The 15,381-nt window shown below is 47.8% G+C and overlaps 8 protein-coding genes across 8 annotated transcripts; 6 read left to right on the top strand and 2 right to left on the bottom strand.

Annotated features, from left to right (window-relative positions):
- Positions 1 to 11: 11 nt before the first annotated feature.
- Positions 12 to 1,646, top strand: BJ212DRAFT_1269065 (uncharacterized protein; the record flags this gene model as incomplete). Its single annotated transcript, XM_041330784.1, has 9 exons — positions 12 to 414; positions 469 to 539; positions 586 to 671; positions 731 to 832; positions 890 to 968; positions 1,025 to 1,044; positions 1,095 to 1,108; positions 1,173 to 1,337; positions 1,366 to 1,646. 9 exons carry the CDS (start codon positions 12 to 14, stop codon positions 1,644 to 1,646), a joined length of 1,221 nt encoding a protein of 406 aa, XP_041194425.1.
- A 1,964-nt stretch (positions 1,647 to 3,610) lies between these two features.
- On the top strand, positions 3,611 to 4,387 carry BJ212DRAFT_1268858 (uncharacterized protein; the record flags this gene model as incomplete). The annotated part of the gene is made up of 2 exons (XM_041330761.1): positions 3,611 to 3,687; positions 3,748 to 4,387. The coding sequence occupies 2 exons, from the start codon at positions 3,611 to 3,613 to the stop codon at positions 4,385 to 4,387; spliced, it is 717 nt and encodes a 238-aa protein (XP_041194424.1).
- Positions 4,388 to 4,994: 607 nt separating this feature from the next.
- BJ212DRAFT_98449 (uncharacterized protein) lies at positions 4,995 to 5,614 on the top strand. Its single transcript, XM_041344510.1, has one exon. The coding sequence runs from the start codon at positions 5,041 to 5,043 to the stop codon at positions 5,452 to 5,454; it is 414 nt and encodes a 137-aa protein (XP_041194423.1). The 5' UTR covers positions 4,995 to 5,040; the 3' UTR covers positions 5,455 to 5,614.
- Positions 5,615 to 5,825: 211 nt separating this feature from the next.
- On the top strand, positions 5,826 to 7,310 carry BJ212DRAFT_1346187 (uncharacterized protein). Its single transcript, XM_041335333.1, has 2 exons — positions 5,826 to 6,008; positions 6,060 to 7,310. Exons 1-2 carry the CDS (start codon positions 5,933 to 5,935, stop codon positions 7,211 to 7,213), a joined length of 1,230 nt encoding a protein of 409 aa, XP_041194422.1. The 5' UTR covers positions 5,826 to 5,932; the 3' UTR covers positions 7,214 to 7,310.
- A 446-nt stretch (positions 7,311 to 7,756) lies between these two features.
- On the bottom strand, positions 7,757 to 9,107 carry BJ212DRAFT_98256 (uncharacterized protein). The gene is made up of 2 exons (XM_041344509.1): positions 8,626 to 9,107; positions 7,757 to 8,563 (listed from the first exon to the last, which is right to left on the bottom strand). The coding sequence occupies exons 1-2, from the start codon at positions 8,703 to 8,705 to the stop codon at positions 7,924 to 7,926; spliced, it is 720 nt and encodes a 239-aa protein (XP_041194421.1). The 5' UTR covers positions 8,706 to 9,107; the 3' UTR covers positions 7,757 to 7,923.
- Positions 9,108 to 10,441: 1,334 nt separating this feature from the next.
- BJ212DRAFT_1269266 (uncharacterized protein) lies at positions 10,442 to 11,226 on the bottom strand (the record flags this gene model as incomplete). The annotated part of the gene is made up of 2 exons (XM_041330805.1): positions 10,442 to 11,084; positions 11,150 to 11,226. 2 exons carry the CDS (start codon positions 11,224 to 11,226, stop codon positions 10,442 to 10,444), a joined length of 720 nt encoding a protein of 239 aa, XP_041194420.1.
- A 1,164-nt stretch (positions 11,227 to 12,390) lies between these two features.
- BJ212DRAFT_1268887 (uncharacterized protein) lies at positions 12,391 to 13,172 on the top strand (the record flags this gene model as incomplete). Its single annotated transcript, XM_041330764.1, has 2 exons — positions 12,391 to 12,467; positions 12,530 to 13,172. The coding sequence occupies 2 exons, from the start codon at positions 12,391 to 12,393 to the stop codon at positions 13,170 to 13,172; spliced, it is 720 nt and encodes a 239-aa protein (XP_041194419.1).
- Positions 13,173 to 14,227: 1,055 nt separating this feature from the next.
- BJ212DRAFT_1269060 (uncharacterized protein) lies at positions 14,228 to 15,009 on the top strand (the record flags this gene model as incomplete). The annotated part of the gene is made up of 2 exons (XM_041330783.1): positions 14,228 to 14,308; positions 14,353 to 15,009. 2 exons carry the CDS (start codon positions 14,228 to 14,230, stop codon positions 15,007 to 15,009), a joined length of 738 nt encoding a protein of 245 aa, XP_041194418.1.
- Between the last annotated feature and the right edge of the window lie 372 nt (positions 15,010 to 15,381).

The raw sequence follows: 15,381 nt of genomic DNA, 5'->3' as shown, positions 1-15,381 counted from the left end.
AGCTTGTTTAAATGTCTCAACCAATTCCTCTCTCTCGTTTGAGGTCACCAGCCACATCAAGATTTCTGACCGAGGAGCAAACTCCGAGAGATGTCGAAGACGTGTTCCCAACCACACCATCGTTCGACCAGCCTCCAGATCCCATAACTTCACCGTGGAAACGTGCCCTCTTCGACTTACTCGAATCTCCAACATCATCTTCGTCGGCCTTTCTCGTCCACTTTGCATCAACTTCTCTTATCGTATTTTCTGCCGTCGTTACAATTTTGGAGACCGTGCCAAGTTTTCACTCTATCTCCCCTCGAGTATGGTTTGGTCTAGAAACAAGTCTGGTGCTTCTTTTCACCGTAGAATACTCCGCACGTTCTGTTGCATGGAGCTCCTCTTGGATCTCATTGGCTAAATGGATGTTCTGTATGTGTCGTATCACAATTTCCGATATATCTTCTCACGTGGCTCATCATCCAGCCTTCTATGGGGTCATTGACATGCTGGCTATACTACCCTATTACATTGAGATAATGCTGCAGCAAGATACTGTGAGTGATCTGTTGTTTTCTAACTTACTAAACTAACTTTTGACAGTCTGTCCTGTTCCGCTTCTCCATTCTGCGCATGTTTCGACTATTGCGGGTCTTCAGGCCGTTCCGATACAATAGCACCATACTTCTGTAAGGATATATATATATCTCGATCTGAGGGTACATGTGATCATCATCATTTCATCAAGAACCATCGAAGTCATGTATTTGGCTGTTCGTAGATCACATCACGCGTTGCTTGCACTTAGTTTTTTTATTGCAATGGTGTTGACTGTGTTCAGCACGTTATTGTACGTACTCCGTCACTCTACTCAATCCGAGCCCTTCTCACTGAACGCATTACTCAGATATTTCTCAGAGCGCGGTACTTGGGACGATAATTTGGAAACGTTCATCAATTCGGACGGTGACGCAACTCAGTTCCAAGTACGGACTCCTCCTTTGCATCTACTGATCTATATATAACACCCACCCCCACATAGTCTATACCCGCAGCCGCTTGGTGAGCTTGTGTTTCTCATTTTGCTATCTATTTTATTAAGACCTAGACAGGTTCGTGTTAGTCAGTAAGTGGTGGTCTGACATACTGCGGTGTCGTGTTCTGCTAGCTCACTTTCGTTTTCAAAATAGCAATTACTACAGTGGGTTATGGAGAGATTACACCTCGCTCTGTCCTTGGGCGCTTGATCACAGTTCCTCTTCTCGCTTTTGGCTTGCTTCTTATCGCCCTCCCGAGTTTCGTTCTCGGTAGAGAATTTAGCCTAGTTTGGGAGCAGATGTCCGATGATGGGGTTAGTCTGTTTCATTCCCTTTCACAACCCAGCTAGATGTTCTACTTCTCAGGAGATCACACGAGAACATGACTCTGCTGTGGCTGCCTTTAGTCACCATCGACTGGAATCTCAACCTTCAGAACTGCTGAAAGACCTTTCCAATCGGAAGCTCGCTCAAAATCAAGCTGAGCTGAGTCAGCAGATATCAGAACTACGAGTGACGGTGGAGATGCAGGGCGAGATGATTCGGGAGTTGCTTGGATATCTTCGCGTGGAGGGAACAGCGAAAGGAAAGTGCAGGGAAAATGTTGTTGGGGATGCGATGAGCTAACACGTGTAGAATTTGTTAACTTGGCTGTTGTTTTCACTCTCAACTTGACCCAGCGTCTACCGTTGGGTTACCGGAACTCGTGAACTCTCAGGTATTCTAGTGCTATCATTAACCATGCCAGTACTTCACGTGCATGTTCTTCTTGCAGATATTAATGTTGTCTGCCTAATGTGTAAGTTGTATGCGTATCGATGCCATCTCGAGAGCCTTGGGTTCTGTCCAATCCTTAAATGCTCCAGTGTAAGTGATGCTTCGGCCAAAGATGTTTTAAAATTGGCTGCAGCACTTGCACCACGTCCTAACACCCTACGATACAGTCGCCTGTCCCACATGATACCCTCTCCAATCTACCAGGCAATTTCTGGTCACCCAACACGGCGAAGCCGAGGTCAGCAGTAATTTTGTAATGAATGAAGATTTTATCTGAGCAAGGTTTATCCCCAGGTTTACAATGAGCTACAAGGGTGTCCCATTCGTGATTATCTGGCTGAAATTATTCGACGTCGCTGCCGCACTCAAGGCCATCACCGCAAAGGCAAACAAACGCGTAGATGGCTCGGATGTCTACGCTGTCCCCGTCCTAAGCGACTCCAACACCGGTGCTCTTATCACTGTCTCCCTCGAAATCGTCTCCTACCTCGACAAGACATACCCTGAGAAGTCCGTCTTCCCAAACAACTGAGAGCCCCTGATCCGCACCTTCGACTTCGCCTATATGGGCCTGTTCCCACCTAGCATGAAGTTCATCCTCATGCGCTGTGCAGAAGTATTGAGCCCTGCTAGTGTCTAGTACTTCATGGGAGCTCGTTCAGCAGACTTTCAGAGGCCTTGGGACGAGTCCTCTCCCGAGGGCCCGAAGCGTGATGCAGACTGGGAGCTCCTAAAGAAGGGGTACAATACAGCTTACGAATGGCACCAGAAGAGTAACGGGAAGTGGGTTATGGGCGGTACATTCACATATGCAGACATTATTGTCGCTTGTTGGCTGGCATTCAACCAAGTTTTGACGGAGGATAAATGGGCCAGGATCAGTTCTTGGAATGGAGGGAAGCGGGTTCAAGTCCTCGCCGGATCTAATTCAGGGGGGCATCGTGAAAAAGCTGCGCCACTGCTGCGGTGCTCCCAAACGGTGAGTGTGCATCGGCTACACTTACTGGAACCTCCCAGTACTTGTCCTCCAAACATGTCGCGACAGATACCGCAGCAGTCGCAGCAGTGGCGCAGCATTTTCCTAGTGCTGGGCAATTCAAGTTGAAATGTCAAACGACAAACCTTGGATGAACGATATGCAACAGCTGACTAAATTTAGTTCTAAAAATAGCCTGTAGTAGTGTCCCGTGGATTTCCAATCCATGGCGTGTTTCGACGCATTCATGCACCAAGTAATTTATTATCATATACCATCTATTCCATGTGCCAGCCTGCTTCTGTCAAGACCCTCCCTTGCACAAAGGTGCTTGCTGGTGGAAGAATGACAGTGCTTTTCTTGGTGCCGCAGGTGCCAAATCCTTATCAGCACTGAGCACATCAGCTGGTCTCGCGGAGTCGAGATTGATGATACTGGCAGTATCGAAACCGCCCATTGTACAGCGGTTTCTTGCCAGATCACCGCTGACAAATTCCTTTGACAGGTAAACTCAAACGACCACTACACAGTGCGCCGCCCATCACATGAGTTCAGGTCATTGTAAACGAAGGAATGGCTGCATTCCTTATGTGTCATGAGCTGTTGGTAGTTGACGTGTTCCATAGATTCAGTGACAACACCCTCTGCCTGATGTGGACTAGTATGCATCTAGGATCAATACCGGCACTACCGTGACACCACACGGTGTTCAAGGGCATTGATGTGCGTAATCATGCTCAGATGGTTCGGCGCTTACGAATGAATTTCAGCCTTGAAAAAGAGCTTCAACTTGAAGGTCAGCTGCAGCACTTCAAACCTTACGTCTCAGTACTCCACGATGCTGCCGCTTGTTCTGTATGATATTATCTCTAATCTCCCCGGTAATCAATTTTCACCCAATCCCGCGAAGCCGAGGTCGGTAGTTGTTATGCATACCTTCGAGTTTTAATATCTGACCAAAGTCTATTGCCCCAGGTTCGTTTTGAGCTACAAAGATATTCCATTCGTGACCATCTGGGTCGAATACTCAGATATCCATATCGCTATGAAGTCCATTGGTGCAAAGCCAATCAAACGCCCAAATGGCTCGGATGTTTGCACCGTCCCCGTCCTCAGCGACCCCAACACTGGTGCCCTCATCACCGACTCCCTCGAGATTGCTTCTTACCTCGAAAAGACATATCCCGAGAAGCCAGTTTTCCCAAACAATTCAGAGCCCTTGATACGCGCGTTCGACTCTGCCTTCATGAGTCTGATTCTACCTAGCATTAAGCCGCTGTTCCAACGTAGCATGGAAATAATGAGTCCCACCAGCGCCAAGTTCTTCATCGGAACTCGTTCGGTGGACGTCCCGTTACCATGGGATGTGAACTTTGATGCAGACTGGAAGCTACTGGAGAAGGCGTACAATACCCTGTACGAGTGGTACCAGAAGACTGACGGGAAGTGGATCATGGGCGACACTTTTTCGTATCCAGACATCGTTATTGCTTGTCAGGTGCTGTGGTACAAACGAGTGCTCAAGGAGGATGAGTGGGCCAGGATCAGTTCTTGGAATGGGGGAAAATGGGTCCAACTCCTTGCAGATGCTGAGAAGGAGTGCAAATTGGCTTAGAAGACTGCGTATACTATAGGATTTATTTCAGGGAGTTTTGAGACTATTGATAAATTCTTTCGAAACCCGAGGCACCATCGTAGTCAGAAGGTGCGCACCGGGGCCGATAGTGATTCACGACCTGGAAGAAACAGAATATTAGAAATCTAAGTCTAAGGCTCGCGCATATGTATTTCTCGTGTTGAGGGCGTCCGAAATGGCCGGTCTGTTGTACAAATCGGCACAACCGGTACCTAAAATTCAAACTCCTCCCCCAAGAGGGGTGCAAATGGCAAATTCCGGATAGATAGCTTAGTTTTACATAAGATTTTAAACCTTAATATATAACCACTTGAACTTTCGCGACGTACACTTTGAGTTTTGACCTAGCGGTCTCACAGGTGAATATTTTTTTTGTTTGCTACTGGGAGGGGGGGGGGGGTTTCTTACCATAGAATACAACCAGCTATCTAACTGATAAAAAAAATGTGCGTGCAAGTGTGATACTTGTCAAAAAGCAAATGTTCAATGTAATTTTGTAAACACGTGATCAAAGCGCGTCATATCAATATATGCGCATTATACACGTCGTCCGTCTCAACGCGCCTCGTCGACGTCCGTCTCAATGTGTCTCGTCAACGTCTCGTACTCAAAATTTTGGCATATATTCTAGTATGGGCTCGTTACAATGGCACATGCATACATTCGGGTCGTCGGATTATGACGTTTCCGATGGTTGTAGTGACTGGGACTCAGATACGAGTTCCAGTTCACGTCAGATGCACTTAGACTTACAATGTTCACATTGTTCCGTTTCTATCGACTCTACCGATTCATTCGGGCCTGTGTACCCCTTGGACGCCTTCCTAGAGTCGACAGTGGCACTAGAAGATCTGCCAGACGCTTATGAATTAGCAGTAACCCTTGATGACTTTGTTTGTTCAGACTCGGACGACCTTGAACCAGAACCGGAAACGGAATACAACGATGAAAAACTACTTATATTAAATACCCCCAATGCACTCTATCAGCTATTTCACAAGGACAAGCTACAAGTCCGGGTCGCCGCATCCCTACCTTCGAAATGACCTCGTACCTCTGTCTAACCACTTCAGTTTTCATGCACTTTAATTGCATAGTCTCCTTCATTGATCCGTTAATCGATTGTGTTCAACAGTACTAGTTTGCTTTCCAAGTCATACATCGTTTACTATGCTCTTTCGTTGCTATTTTCACTCGTTTTCAGTTGCACTATCATTGTTATCATTCACGCACAAGGTCTACAATTGTACTGGAGTCTATGTTACAGGTTTGTTGCGCGCTTTACCTCGCCTTATTATTGCATATGTCTTGTTTCTTTGTCGCTAAATGAACTGACTAAGCTACCTAATATAGTCATATCACCGTGACAATCACGCTGTGACAGGGGGTGGGGCTCGAAGTTTTGCTAGGATGATGTCAGAAGTTTTCCCCTCTTGTCCTCGCCTGCCAATCCGAGATCAACTAGCCACTTGACTTGCGTGGTATATACACCAGGCTGATCAGAAGCGTAGTGGGGGACGGAGTATGGCAGAGAGGATTACTATGAGCAGTGACGACAGAATAGATGCGTTTGGATCGTTTCCCGCCTTCGTTGACACAAGTAAGTAGTCCTTGAAACTTTGAGACTTTCGCTGACTGTGGTGTCGTCCAGCGGACAACATACGACAAATCACTGGAGAGGGCAACGATATTTCTTCAGTCGTTCAACCTGGTAGCAGGCATCCCGTTACTTCACTTTCACCCTTCCTGCCGGCAGAAATCCTAGCCTTAATTCTACAACCAAGATGGAAGCGGTGCGAGGATAGAAAAACCTGGAAAAAGATAGTAAATGTCCTGCTCAGCTGCAGTCTTGTATCAAGAGCCTGGTGCCAGGCTGCAAGAGTAGTTCTGTACCAGGATATTCGACTGTTTCGATCTAACTCTCTTCGCTTACTTCTTTGCACCGTGCGCGAGAGGTTCGGCGGCCATTGTCCTACACACACCCTACAATTTATGGATCGTTCGATGCGGCAATCAAAGGTGCATACAACACTCGCTGCAGAGATTGTTGCGTGCTGCCCGGAACTCAGGTACCTTGCAGGAGAGTATGGCTCCCTGTGCTTCACCAGCAATATGTCCCTCCCCGAGTACCCGTATTTGAGGGGGCTCAAAGTATCCGAGCAGAACCTCCACCTCCTTGCCCCTCTTCTATCGCGTTTATGCAATCTCGAGTCCTTTGAGATGTTTCAGGGTCGCGATGGTGACGATCTCCTGGAACACTTTCCGCCGCCTCGCTTCAAGCTTTCAACTTTATCGATATCTTACACAGAGTTGTCTCCTGGCCTGTGCAAATGGCTTGAATCAAGTTCACAGAGCATAGAGTGCTTGGTGGTGGAGGGAATCAGCGCGAGCCTAGGTCACTTGGCCAAGGTTATTGGAGGTTTTGTGAAGAAGGTCCACGTCAAAACTGTGGGTTTTTATACAATAAACAGCGACTTGGAGACTATCTCCTCTCTATCTGGGTTCGCAGGCTTGCGAAGACTTCGCGTCGATGGACAGATGATCAACAAAGAATGTTTGCTCAATCTACAATTATCATTGGAGACGCTCACGTTCTCCGAGGATTTTGCGAGCATGCGTACTGTGCTGGCGCTGTTACGTACGAATTGGCAACCCTCCTTACAATCACTGGACGTTTATCGTATGACAATGAGCATCTACTACTCCGAGGAGTGGATCGCTGCGACTGCAGAATATAGGGGTGAGCTGCACAGCGTATGCGCTGCTCGCGGTCTCCAGTTGAACTGGCTGTCACCAGAAGAATGATCCGTCTGTATTAAAGTTCATGAACCTGTATCTACTTTTTTCTTACGTCCATCCAAACTAAAAAGTTAACTAGGCAAATAATGTTACTAGGCTGGTGTGATTGTACATTCATCTTCCCTTGACAAGGCCAAATATTCGCATATAAAAACGGTCAGCAGTTCCAAGTTGATGCGAGCTTATTGCACTGTTCTTCTTTCACCTGTGACCCATCCTTCAACTCTAGTTAAGATGAACAACATGAAAGAACCTTCTGTCACTGTCGATTCGGTGCCGACGTCTCATAATTAATCAGCGAGAAATATTGGATACCAATCTCAAGGAAAATATAATCATCGCTCAGGACACAGATTCTGGAAAGACATTGATTGCGGTTTTAAGGATGAGATGTGGAACGGAACGCGGCTCTCGAAAGGTACGTTCATGAGGTCTTGTGGTCCCAAGATCCCAATCACACAATGATTTCTTGGCGCCCATAGTAGCTCTGTCACCCGGGTCGTGAGTCACTACCGGCCTCGCTGCAATCTTGGTGTTGATCTCACTACGCGAGTCTAGCGGACTGGCTTAGGCCCACAGTCCACGCGATTGTTGACCCAGGTATTGTTGCGTGGTGCGCACTTTGTGACTACGATGGTAACTTGGCTTTACCTGTCGAAAGAATTTATCATTGTTTCAAATATCCCCAAAATAATTCTCATAGTATACGTAGTCTTCTAGACCAATTTACACTCCTTTTCAACATCTGCAAGGACTTGGGCCCATTTCCCCCCATTCCAAGAGCTGATCCTGGCCCACTCATCTTCCTTGAGCACTCGTTTGTACCACAGCAAATGACAAGCAACAACGATGTCTGCATACGACAAAGTGTCGCCCATGACCCACTTCCCGTCAGTCTTCTGGTACCATTCGTACGCAGTATTGTGCGCCTTCTCTAATAGCTCCCAGTCTTCATCGTACGTCACACCCCAAGGCAGTGGGGCGTATCTCGAACGAGCTTCAATGAAGAATTTGGCACTGGCGGGACTCAATATTTCTGCGCAGCGTGCGTACATAGATTTAGCAGGAGGTCGAGTAAGGCTTTCATAAGCAGAGTCGAACGCGCGTATCATGGGTTCTGAATTGTTTGGGAAGATGGGCTTCTCGGGATATGTCTTTTCGAGGTAAGAAGCGATTTCGAGGGAGTCAGTGATGAGGGCACCGGTGTTGGGGTCGTTGAGGACGGGGACGGTGTAAACGTCCGAGCCATCTTGGCGTTTATTTGGCTTTGCACCGATGGACTTCATAGCGATCGGGATGTCTGAGTATTCGACCCAGAGGGTCACGAATGGAAGATCCTTGTAGCTCAAAACGAACCTGGGGCACAGCAGACTATGGTCAGATATCAAAACTTGGCATGCAGGACACGAAGCACTGACCTCGGCTTCGCGGGGTTGGCTGACCAGTTATTGCCTGGTAGCTCGGAGAGGATATCGTACAGGACAAGCGGCAGCATCATGGAGTACTAAGATGTGTGGTTTGAGGTGCTGTGGTCAACTTTGAACCTCTTTTAAGGCTGAACTTGACTCGTAAGCACCGAATGCATCCAAACTTGATTAGCGCACGTCGATGTCCTTGAACACCGGTATAACACTTGATACTAGTCCACATCAGGCAGAAGGCGTTGTCACTGAATCTGTGAAGTCATCATGAAAAAGGTTCACGTGCGGGTCTCAAACGCCCAGACACAGCCAGCGATAGTGCTTGATGATCGATCAACGTTGCAAGTCCCAACGACCCGTGACGGCAGCCTGAACCTGGGTGGAGCGGTGCGCTCTGTGGCGGTGGTGGTTTGCTCACAATACCTGGAATTTGGCGTTCGGCATTTCAATAAATCAATCCTGCTCGAGTCACTGATCTGGAAGGACTTGTGTCCGTTTTCCAGGCATCATTTGTAAGCCATATTGTACCCCTTTTCTAGGAGCTCCATCACGGTTCGGGCACTCGGGAGAGAACTTATCCGAAGGCACCAAGCTGCTGCAAGTCTGATAGCCACGCCCTAACTGGTGCCAGTGACTAATTGGCAGCAACTTGTTATTGAACTTGAACGTTTGAATATTTGAACCTGTACAATGTGGGGGGAAACAAAGCCAACACATATAGGAAATTAGTAACTCGGCTGTCGGCTGTTGTTTTCACTCTCAGCTTGATTCATCGTTCAAGTTAGTCTCCCCTAGTCATTCCTTCTATGCTTATGATTCAGCGTCAGGCTGCCGCAGGTCCGACCAGCCTTTGGTGGCCTTGGCTTGTCACGGCTTAATGTGCCAATATGCGGTAGAATTTTAGCAATACTCGCGGTCACCGACAACTCATCAATGCTACGACGCCGAGTCCCAAATGTGCTCAAACTCACTTTCACGTCACCTTTATGGGGGGGCTTATATGGACTGCGGCACCGCTCCGGTCGTCGGCGCATCCGTATGTTTCTCATTTTCGCTGGCAAAGTGATGTCTGGTACAAGCTGACTGGGCACCCTCCAACACTGCTAGTACTAAACAAGAGGCCTTGACCAAAAATTTGCCAGCTTATGCATTGTTTCGGCTACTGTCACGACTGTGTGCGCCCGGGCTGGTGCGCTACATGACGTGGCAAAGCCTCTACCTAGGTCACTTGTTCACTCCAAGTTCGACATCAAAGTATGCACTCCAGCATTTTCGATGTGAATATTAATGCGACATCTGCAGGGCCTGCTTTCGATGTCTAGCCAGATGGACCTGCGACCTATGAGACACTCTGGATTTCGTCAATGATATATGTTTTTACAGACTCCAACCAGCCCTCCGCGTTCATGGGCATTACAATTCTACTGAATCGAACTTCACTTCAATGCTGATTTTTGGACCATGCAGCTGTCCCGGGTCTTATTAGTACACGGATCTAGTGGTTATCCCGGTGCAAGAGCTTGTCGCTCGAGTTCAGTGCTAGTTGTGGAATCCCTACGATTTATAGGTGGCTTTCTGCAATTCTGTGATAGCATACATTGAACCAGTTTTATTTTGCTTCGAATCAATTGCATTTGATCGATGATCCACAACTTCGGTGCGCTCGTACACTTGTTGCTATTTAACATGCACATTGTCATCGTATATACAGATGTACAGGCGAGGTCTGAAGGACCTCGATTGAAACAATTTGTGAAGTATTCACCATCATTTCCGTGCTCCTAAAGTGATTGATCCTATACGTGTAAGTCTTCTAAGCCAATTTACACTCTTTCTCGACATCTACAAGGACTTGGGCCCATTTTCCCCCATTCCAAGAACTGATCCTGGCCCACTCATCATTCTCCTTCAGCACTCGTTTAAGTGCGAGTAACCAACATGCGACAATGATGTCTGCATATGAAAAGGTGTCGCCCATGATCCACTTCCCGTCAGTCTTCTGGTACCACTCGCACGCAGTATTGTACCCCTTCTCTAGTAGTTTCCAGTCTGTATCGCAGTTCGGATCCCACGGTAACGGGACGTCCCCTGAACGAGCTCCCATGAAGAACTTGGCGCTGGCAGGACTCAATATTTCCATGGTGCGTAGGAATATAGGCTTAATGCCAGGTACAATCAGACTCATATAGGCAGAGTCGAACGCGCGTATCAGGGGCTCTGAGTTGTTTGGGAAGACTGGCTTCTCGGGATATGTCTTTTCGAGGTAAGAAACAATTTCGAGGGAGTCGGTGATGAGGGCACCGGTGTTAGGGTCGCTGAGGACAGGGACGGTGCAGACGTCCGAGCCATCTCGGCGTTTGATTGGCTTTGCACCAATGGACTTCATAGCGATATGGATGTCTGCATATTCGACCCAGATGGTCACGAATGGAATACCTTTGTAGCTCAGAACGAACCTAGGGCAATAGACTTTGGTTAGTTATCAAACCTTCAAGTGACATGCAGAACATGAACTACGGACCTCGGTTTCGCGGGATTGGGTGAAAAGTTATTGCCCGGGAGATCAGACATAACATCATACAGAACAAGCGGCAGCATCGTGGAGTACGGAGACATGGGGTGTGAGGCAAGTGTGAGGTGCTGTGGCGTAACGTTAAATATCTTTTGCGATGTGCAAGGCTGAGCTTCATTCGTAATCGCTGAATCATCTAAGCTTAGTTAGCGCAGTTGAGCCATCAGAGAACCAGTGAGAAGACAGTCCTATATCGTTATGTATCGTAATAGATAGGAAAGGATTTCGGCACATTGGAATATAAAGCAATATATGACCGTGTAAATGCACCGCAATGATTCAGCATAATCGTCAGCAAGAACTCACTGGTTCACTGATAGGCTTGATGTGATGGTTACAGATACCGGTGACCGCGAGTATCGCTAGAATTGCATCGCGTATTGGCACATTAAGTAGTGACAAGCCAAGGCCGCTAAAGCCTGGTCGAACCTGCGGCAGCGACACTGAATCATAATCAAGGAATGACTAGTAGGGGAGATTAACGCTGAATCAAACTGAGAGTGAAAACAACAGCAGACAACAGCCGAGTTACTAATTTCCTGTGTTAGCACATTTTCCCTGTAGTTTTGGCAGGTGCCTTGGTACGAGTAACGAGTTCTCTCCCAATTGCCCAAAGCGTGATGTAGTAGACTGGGAGCTCCTAAAGAAGGGCTACAATACGGTTTACGAATGGTACTGGGACACAAGTCCTTGTAGATGAGTCGAGCAGGAGTGCAAATCTAGTGCCACAGAATTTCTGAAGACGCTGCGGATGTAGTAGCTAGGATCCTATATTTGAAATGCCAAATGACAAATTCCTTTAACAGGTAATTGCTGCAAAGTAAGCTCAAACCACCATGGCCACCGCCACAAAGCGCACCGCCCATCGATATCACACAAGTTCAGGCCATTGTAAAAGAAGCAATGCCTGCCTGCCTTCCTTATGTGATCAATTATAAAGCACTATCACTGGCTGTGTCTGGCGTTTGAGACCCGCAGGTTCCACAGATTCAGTGACAACGCCTTCTACCCGATGTGGACTAGTATGCACCGAGGACCAATACCAACGCTATACTGTACCGGTGTTCGAGGACATCAACGTGCGCTAATCAAGCTCGGATTGATCCGGTACTTGCGAATGAAGTTCAGCCTCGAAAATGAGTCTCAAAGTCGGCCGCAGCACCTCAAACTCCACGTCTCAGTACTCGATAATGCTGCCGCTTGTCCTGTATGACGTCCTCTCCGAGCTACCAGGCAATAACTGGTCAGCCAACCCCGCAAAGCCGAGGTCAGTGTTTCGTGTTCTGCATGCCAAGCTTTGGCATCTGACCAAAGTCTGCTGCGCCCCAGGTTCGTTTTGAGCTACAAGGATCTTCCATTCGTGACCCTCTGGGTCGAATACTCGGATATCCATATCGCTATGAAGTCCATCGGTGCAAAGCCAATCAAACGCCGAGATGGCTCAGACGTCTGCACCGTCCCCGTCCTCAGCGACCCCAACACCGGTGCCCTCGTCACCGACTCCCTCGAAATTGTTTCTTACCTCGAAAAGACATATCCCGAGAAGCCAATTTTCCCAAACAATTCAGAAGCCCCGATACGCGCATTCGACTCTGCCCATATGAGCCTCATTCTACCTGGCCTTGAGCCCATGTTCCCACGCACCATAGGGATATTAAGTCCTGCCAGCGCCAAGTTCTTCATCGGAACTTGTTCGGGGAACGTCCCGCTGCCTTTGGATGTGAACCGTGATGCAGACTGGAAACTACTAGAGAAGGGGTACAATACCCTGTACGAGTGGTACCAGAAGACTGACGGGAAGTGGATCATGGGCGACACCTTTTCATATGCAGACATCATTGTTGCTTGTTGGTTGCTTACATACAAACGAGTGCTGAAGGAGGATGATGAGTGGGCCAGGATCAGTTCTTGGAATGGGGGAAAATGGGCCCAAGTCCTTGCAGATGTCGAGAAGGAGTGTAAATTGGTTTAGAAGACGTACACGTATAGGATCAATCATTGCAGGGGTATGGAGTGGTAATGAATGCGTCACAAGTTACCTCAATTGAAGTCCTACAGATGTTCGGACGTCGCCTGCACATACAATGACGATGTGCATGTGATATGTATGAGCGCACTGAAGTTGAGGATCATCGATCAGCTGCAACTGATTCGACACAAAACAAAACTGGCTCGATGTATTCCATAATGAAATTGCAAAAAGCCACGTATAAATCGCAAGGACTCCACATTCAGCACCGAACGAGCTCTCGCGCTGGGACGACCACTAGATCCGTGTACTAATAAGACTCGGGACAGCTGCATGCTCCGAAAATTGGCACTGGAACCATTTGAATTCAGTTCCACTCCAAATCGATTCGGTGGCATTGTAGTGGCCATGAACGCGGAGAGTTGGTTGGAATCTGTAAAAAAATGTCCAGAGTGTCTCACAGGTCGCAGGTCCATCGGGCTAAAGCAGGCCTGTAGATGTCGCATCAATACCCACATGGAAAATGCTGGAGTACATACTTTGATGTCGAACTTGAAGCGAACAAGTGACCTAGGTGAAGGCTTTGCCACGTCATGTAGCGCACCAGGCCGGGCGCACACAATACAGTGGCTGGCACAACGCATAAAGGTTCGATCTAGGCTTCTTGTTTAGTACTGGCAATATTTGGAAGTGCCCACTCAGCTCGTATCGGACATCACCTTGCCAGCGAAAATGAGTAACATGCGGATGCGCCGAAGACCGGAGTGGTGCCGCAGTCCGTATAAGCCTCCACGTAAAGGTGACGTGAAAGTGTGTTTTGGGCAGATTTGGGACTCGGCGTCGTGGCGTTGATGAGTTGGCAAATGATTAGTGTCTAGGTTGGCAATTGTGGGGTGACACCAATCATTCACTGTCACCAATCAGAATTCGTTGTTCGGGTTATACATTGTCATCCGTTAAGAAAAAACTTTACACACCCTATGCAGGGAAAAGTATATAGTGCAACGTCCACGGGTTCAACACTAGGTCAACCAATCAAGTCAGCCTTCAGATTTTCAATGCACCCCATTATACTGTACGACATACCAAGCAAGGCCCCAAATAATATATGGGCTCCAAACCCTGCAAAGACCAGGCATGTCGCGCAGTCAGAGCCATTGCTGCATGTTGCTGACAAGCAGAGGATAGGTTTTGCCTGGAATACAAAGGTCTCCCATATACGATCGTCTGGGTAGAGTTCAAGGATATTCCCATGACTATGAAATGCAAAGTTGGCGCTTCGACTACAGAAGGGGGCAGATACACCCTTCCGGTGATCAAGGATCCCAACACTGGATTCGTCATTGCTGACTCGCTGGCGATCGCTGAGTACCTGGATAAGACTTATCCAGAGAAGCCGGTCATACCACGCGGCGCCAACGTTCTTATGAGGTTGTTCGAGCCTGCATATTGCAGCATTGCCTACGGAAAAGCAGTGAAACTTATCTTAACGAAGACCCTCGAAATCCTGAACGACTCGAACAGGGAGTACTTCATTCAGACGCGCTTGGAGCTGCTCGGTGAAACGCTCTGGGAGGCTGTGTCAGAAGAGAACGTCCAGCAGCAGTGGGAAGACTTGAAGAAGGGTCTTGATGAAATCGATAAATGGTACCAGAAAAGTGGCGGGAAGTGGATTATGGGGGATACCTTCTCGTTCGCAGATATGGTGGTGGCTTGCAGAACGATGTGGTGGAATAAAATCTTCGACGAAGAACAACTCCGAGAACTCCATTCTTGGAATGGCGGACGATGGGCGCGTATCTTGGCAGATGTGAATACTGAGTGCGGTACAGATCTGTAAGAAAAGGAATGAAGTCAATAGCAGTGCCATGTATTCCGCTCGTTGTTCATCTGTTATCGCTAAAATCAGTGTTGTAAGAGGTAATTTGACCATACCAGAAATACCTTGAACTCATTATGAGGCCACATTGCTGTCGTTGTCTAGCGCATACCATACAGCTCGGTGTCGGTGTTTCTTATCGTGCAGAACGTTTGAAGACGCCATCAAATCGAAGAAAGCAAACATTATGATATAAGGGGTTGGTGAGGCGATGATCGTTTCCTATCCTTACCGACTCGGGCGTCCAGATTCTACGTCGCATGTTCAACGAACGGCGCAAACGCTGGCAGCCGTACCGCTGGGATGGCAGTGCTTGACTATGATACTCCATCA

Source organism: Suillus subaureus (assembly GCF_016647635.1).
Source record: "Suillus subaureus strain MN1 chromosome Unknown BJ212scaffold_11, whole genome shotgun sequence".
Taxonomy (NCBI): Eukaryota; Fungi; Basidiomycota; class Agaricomycetes; order Boletales; family Suillaceae; genus Suillus; species Suillus subaureus.
This window is presented reverse-complemented; position numbering and strand designations above follow the sequence as displayed.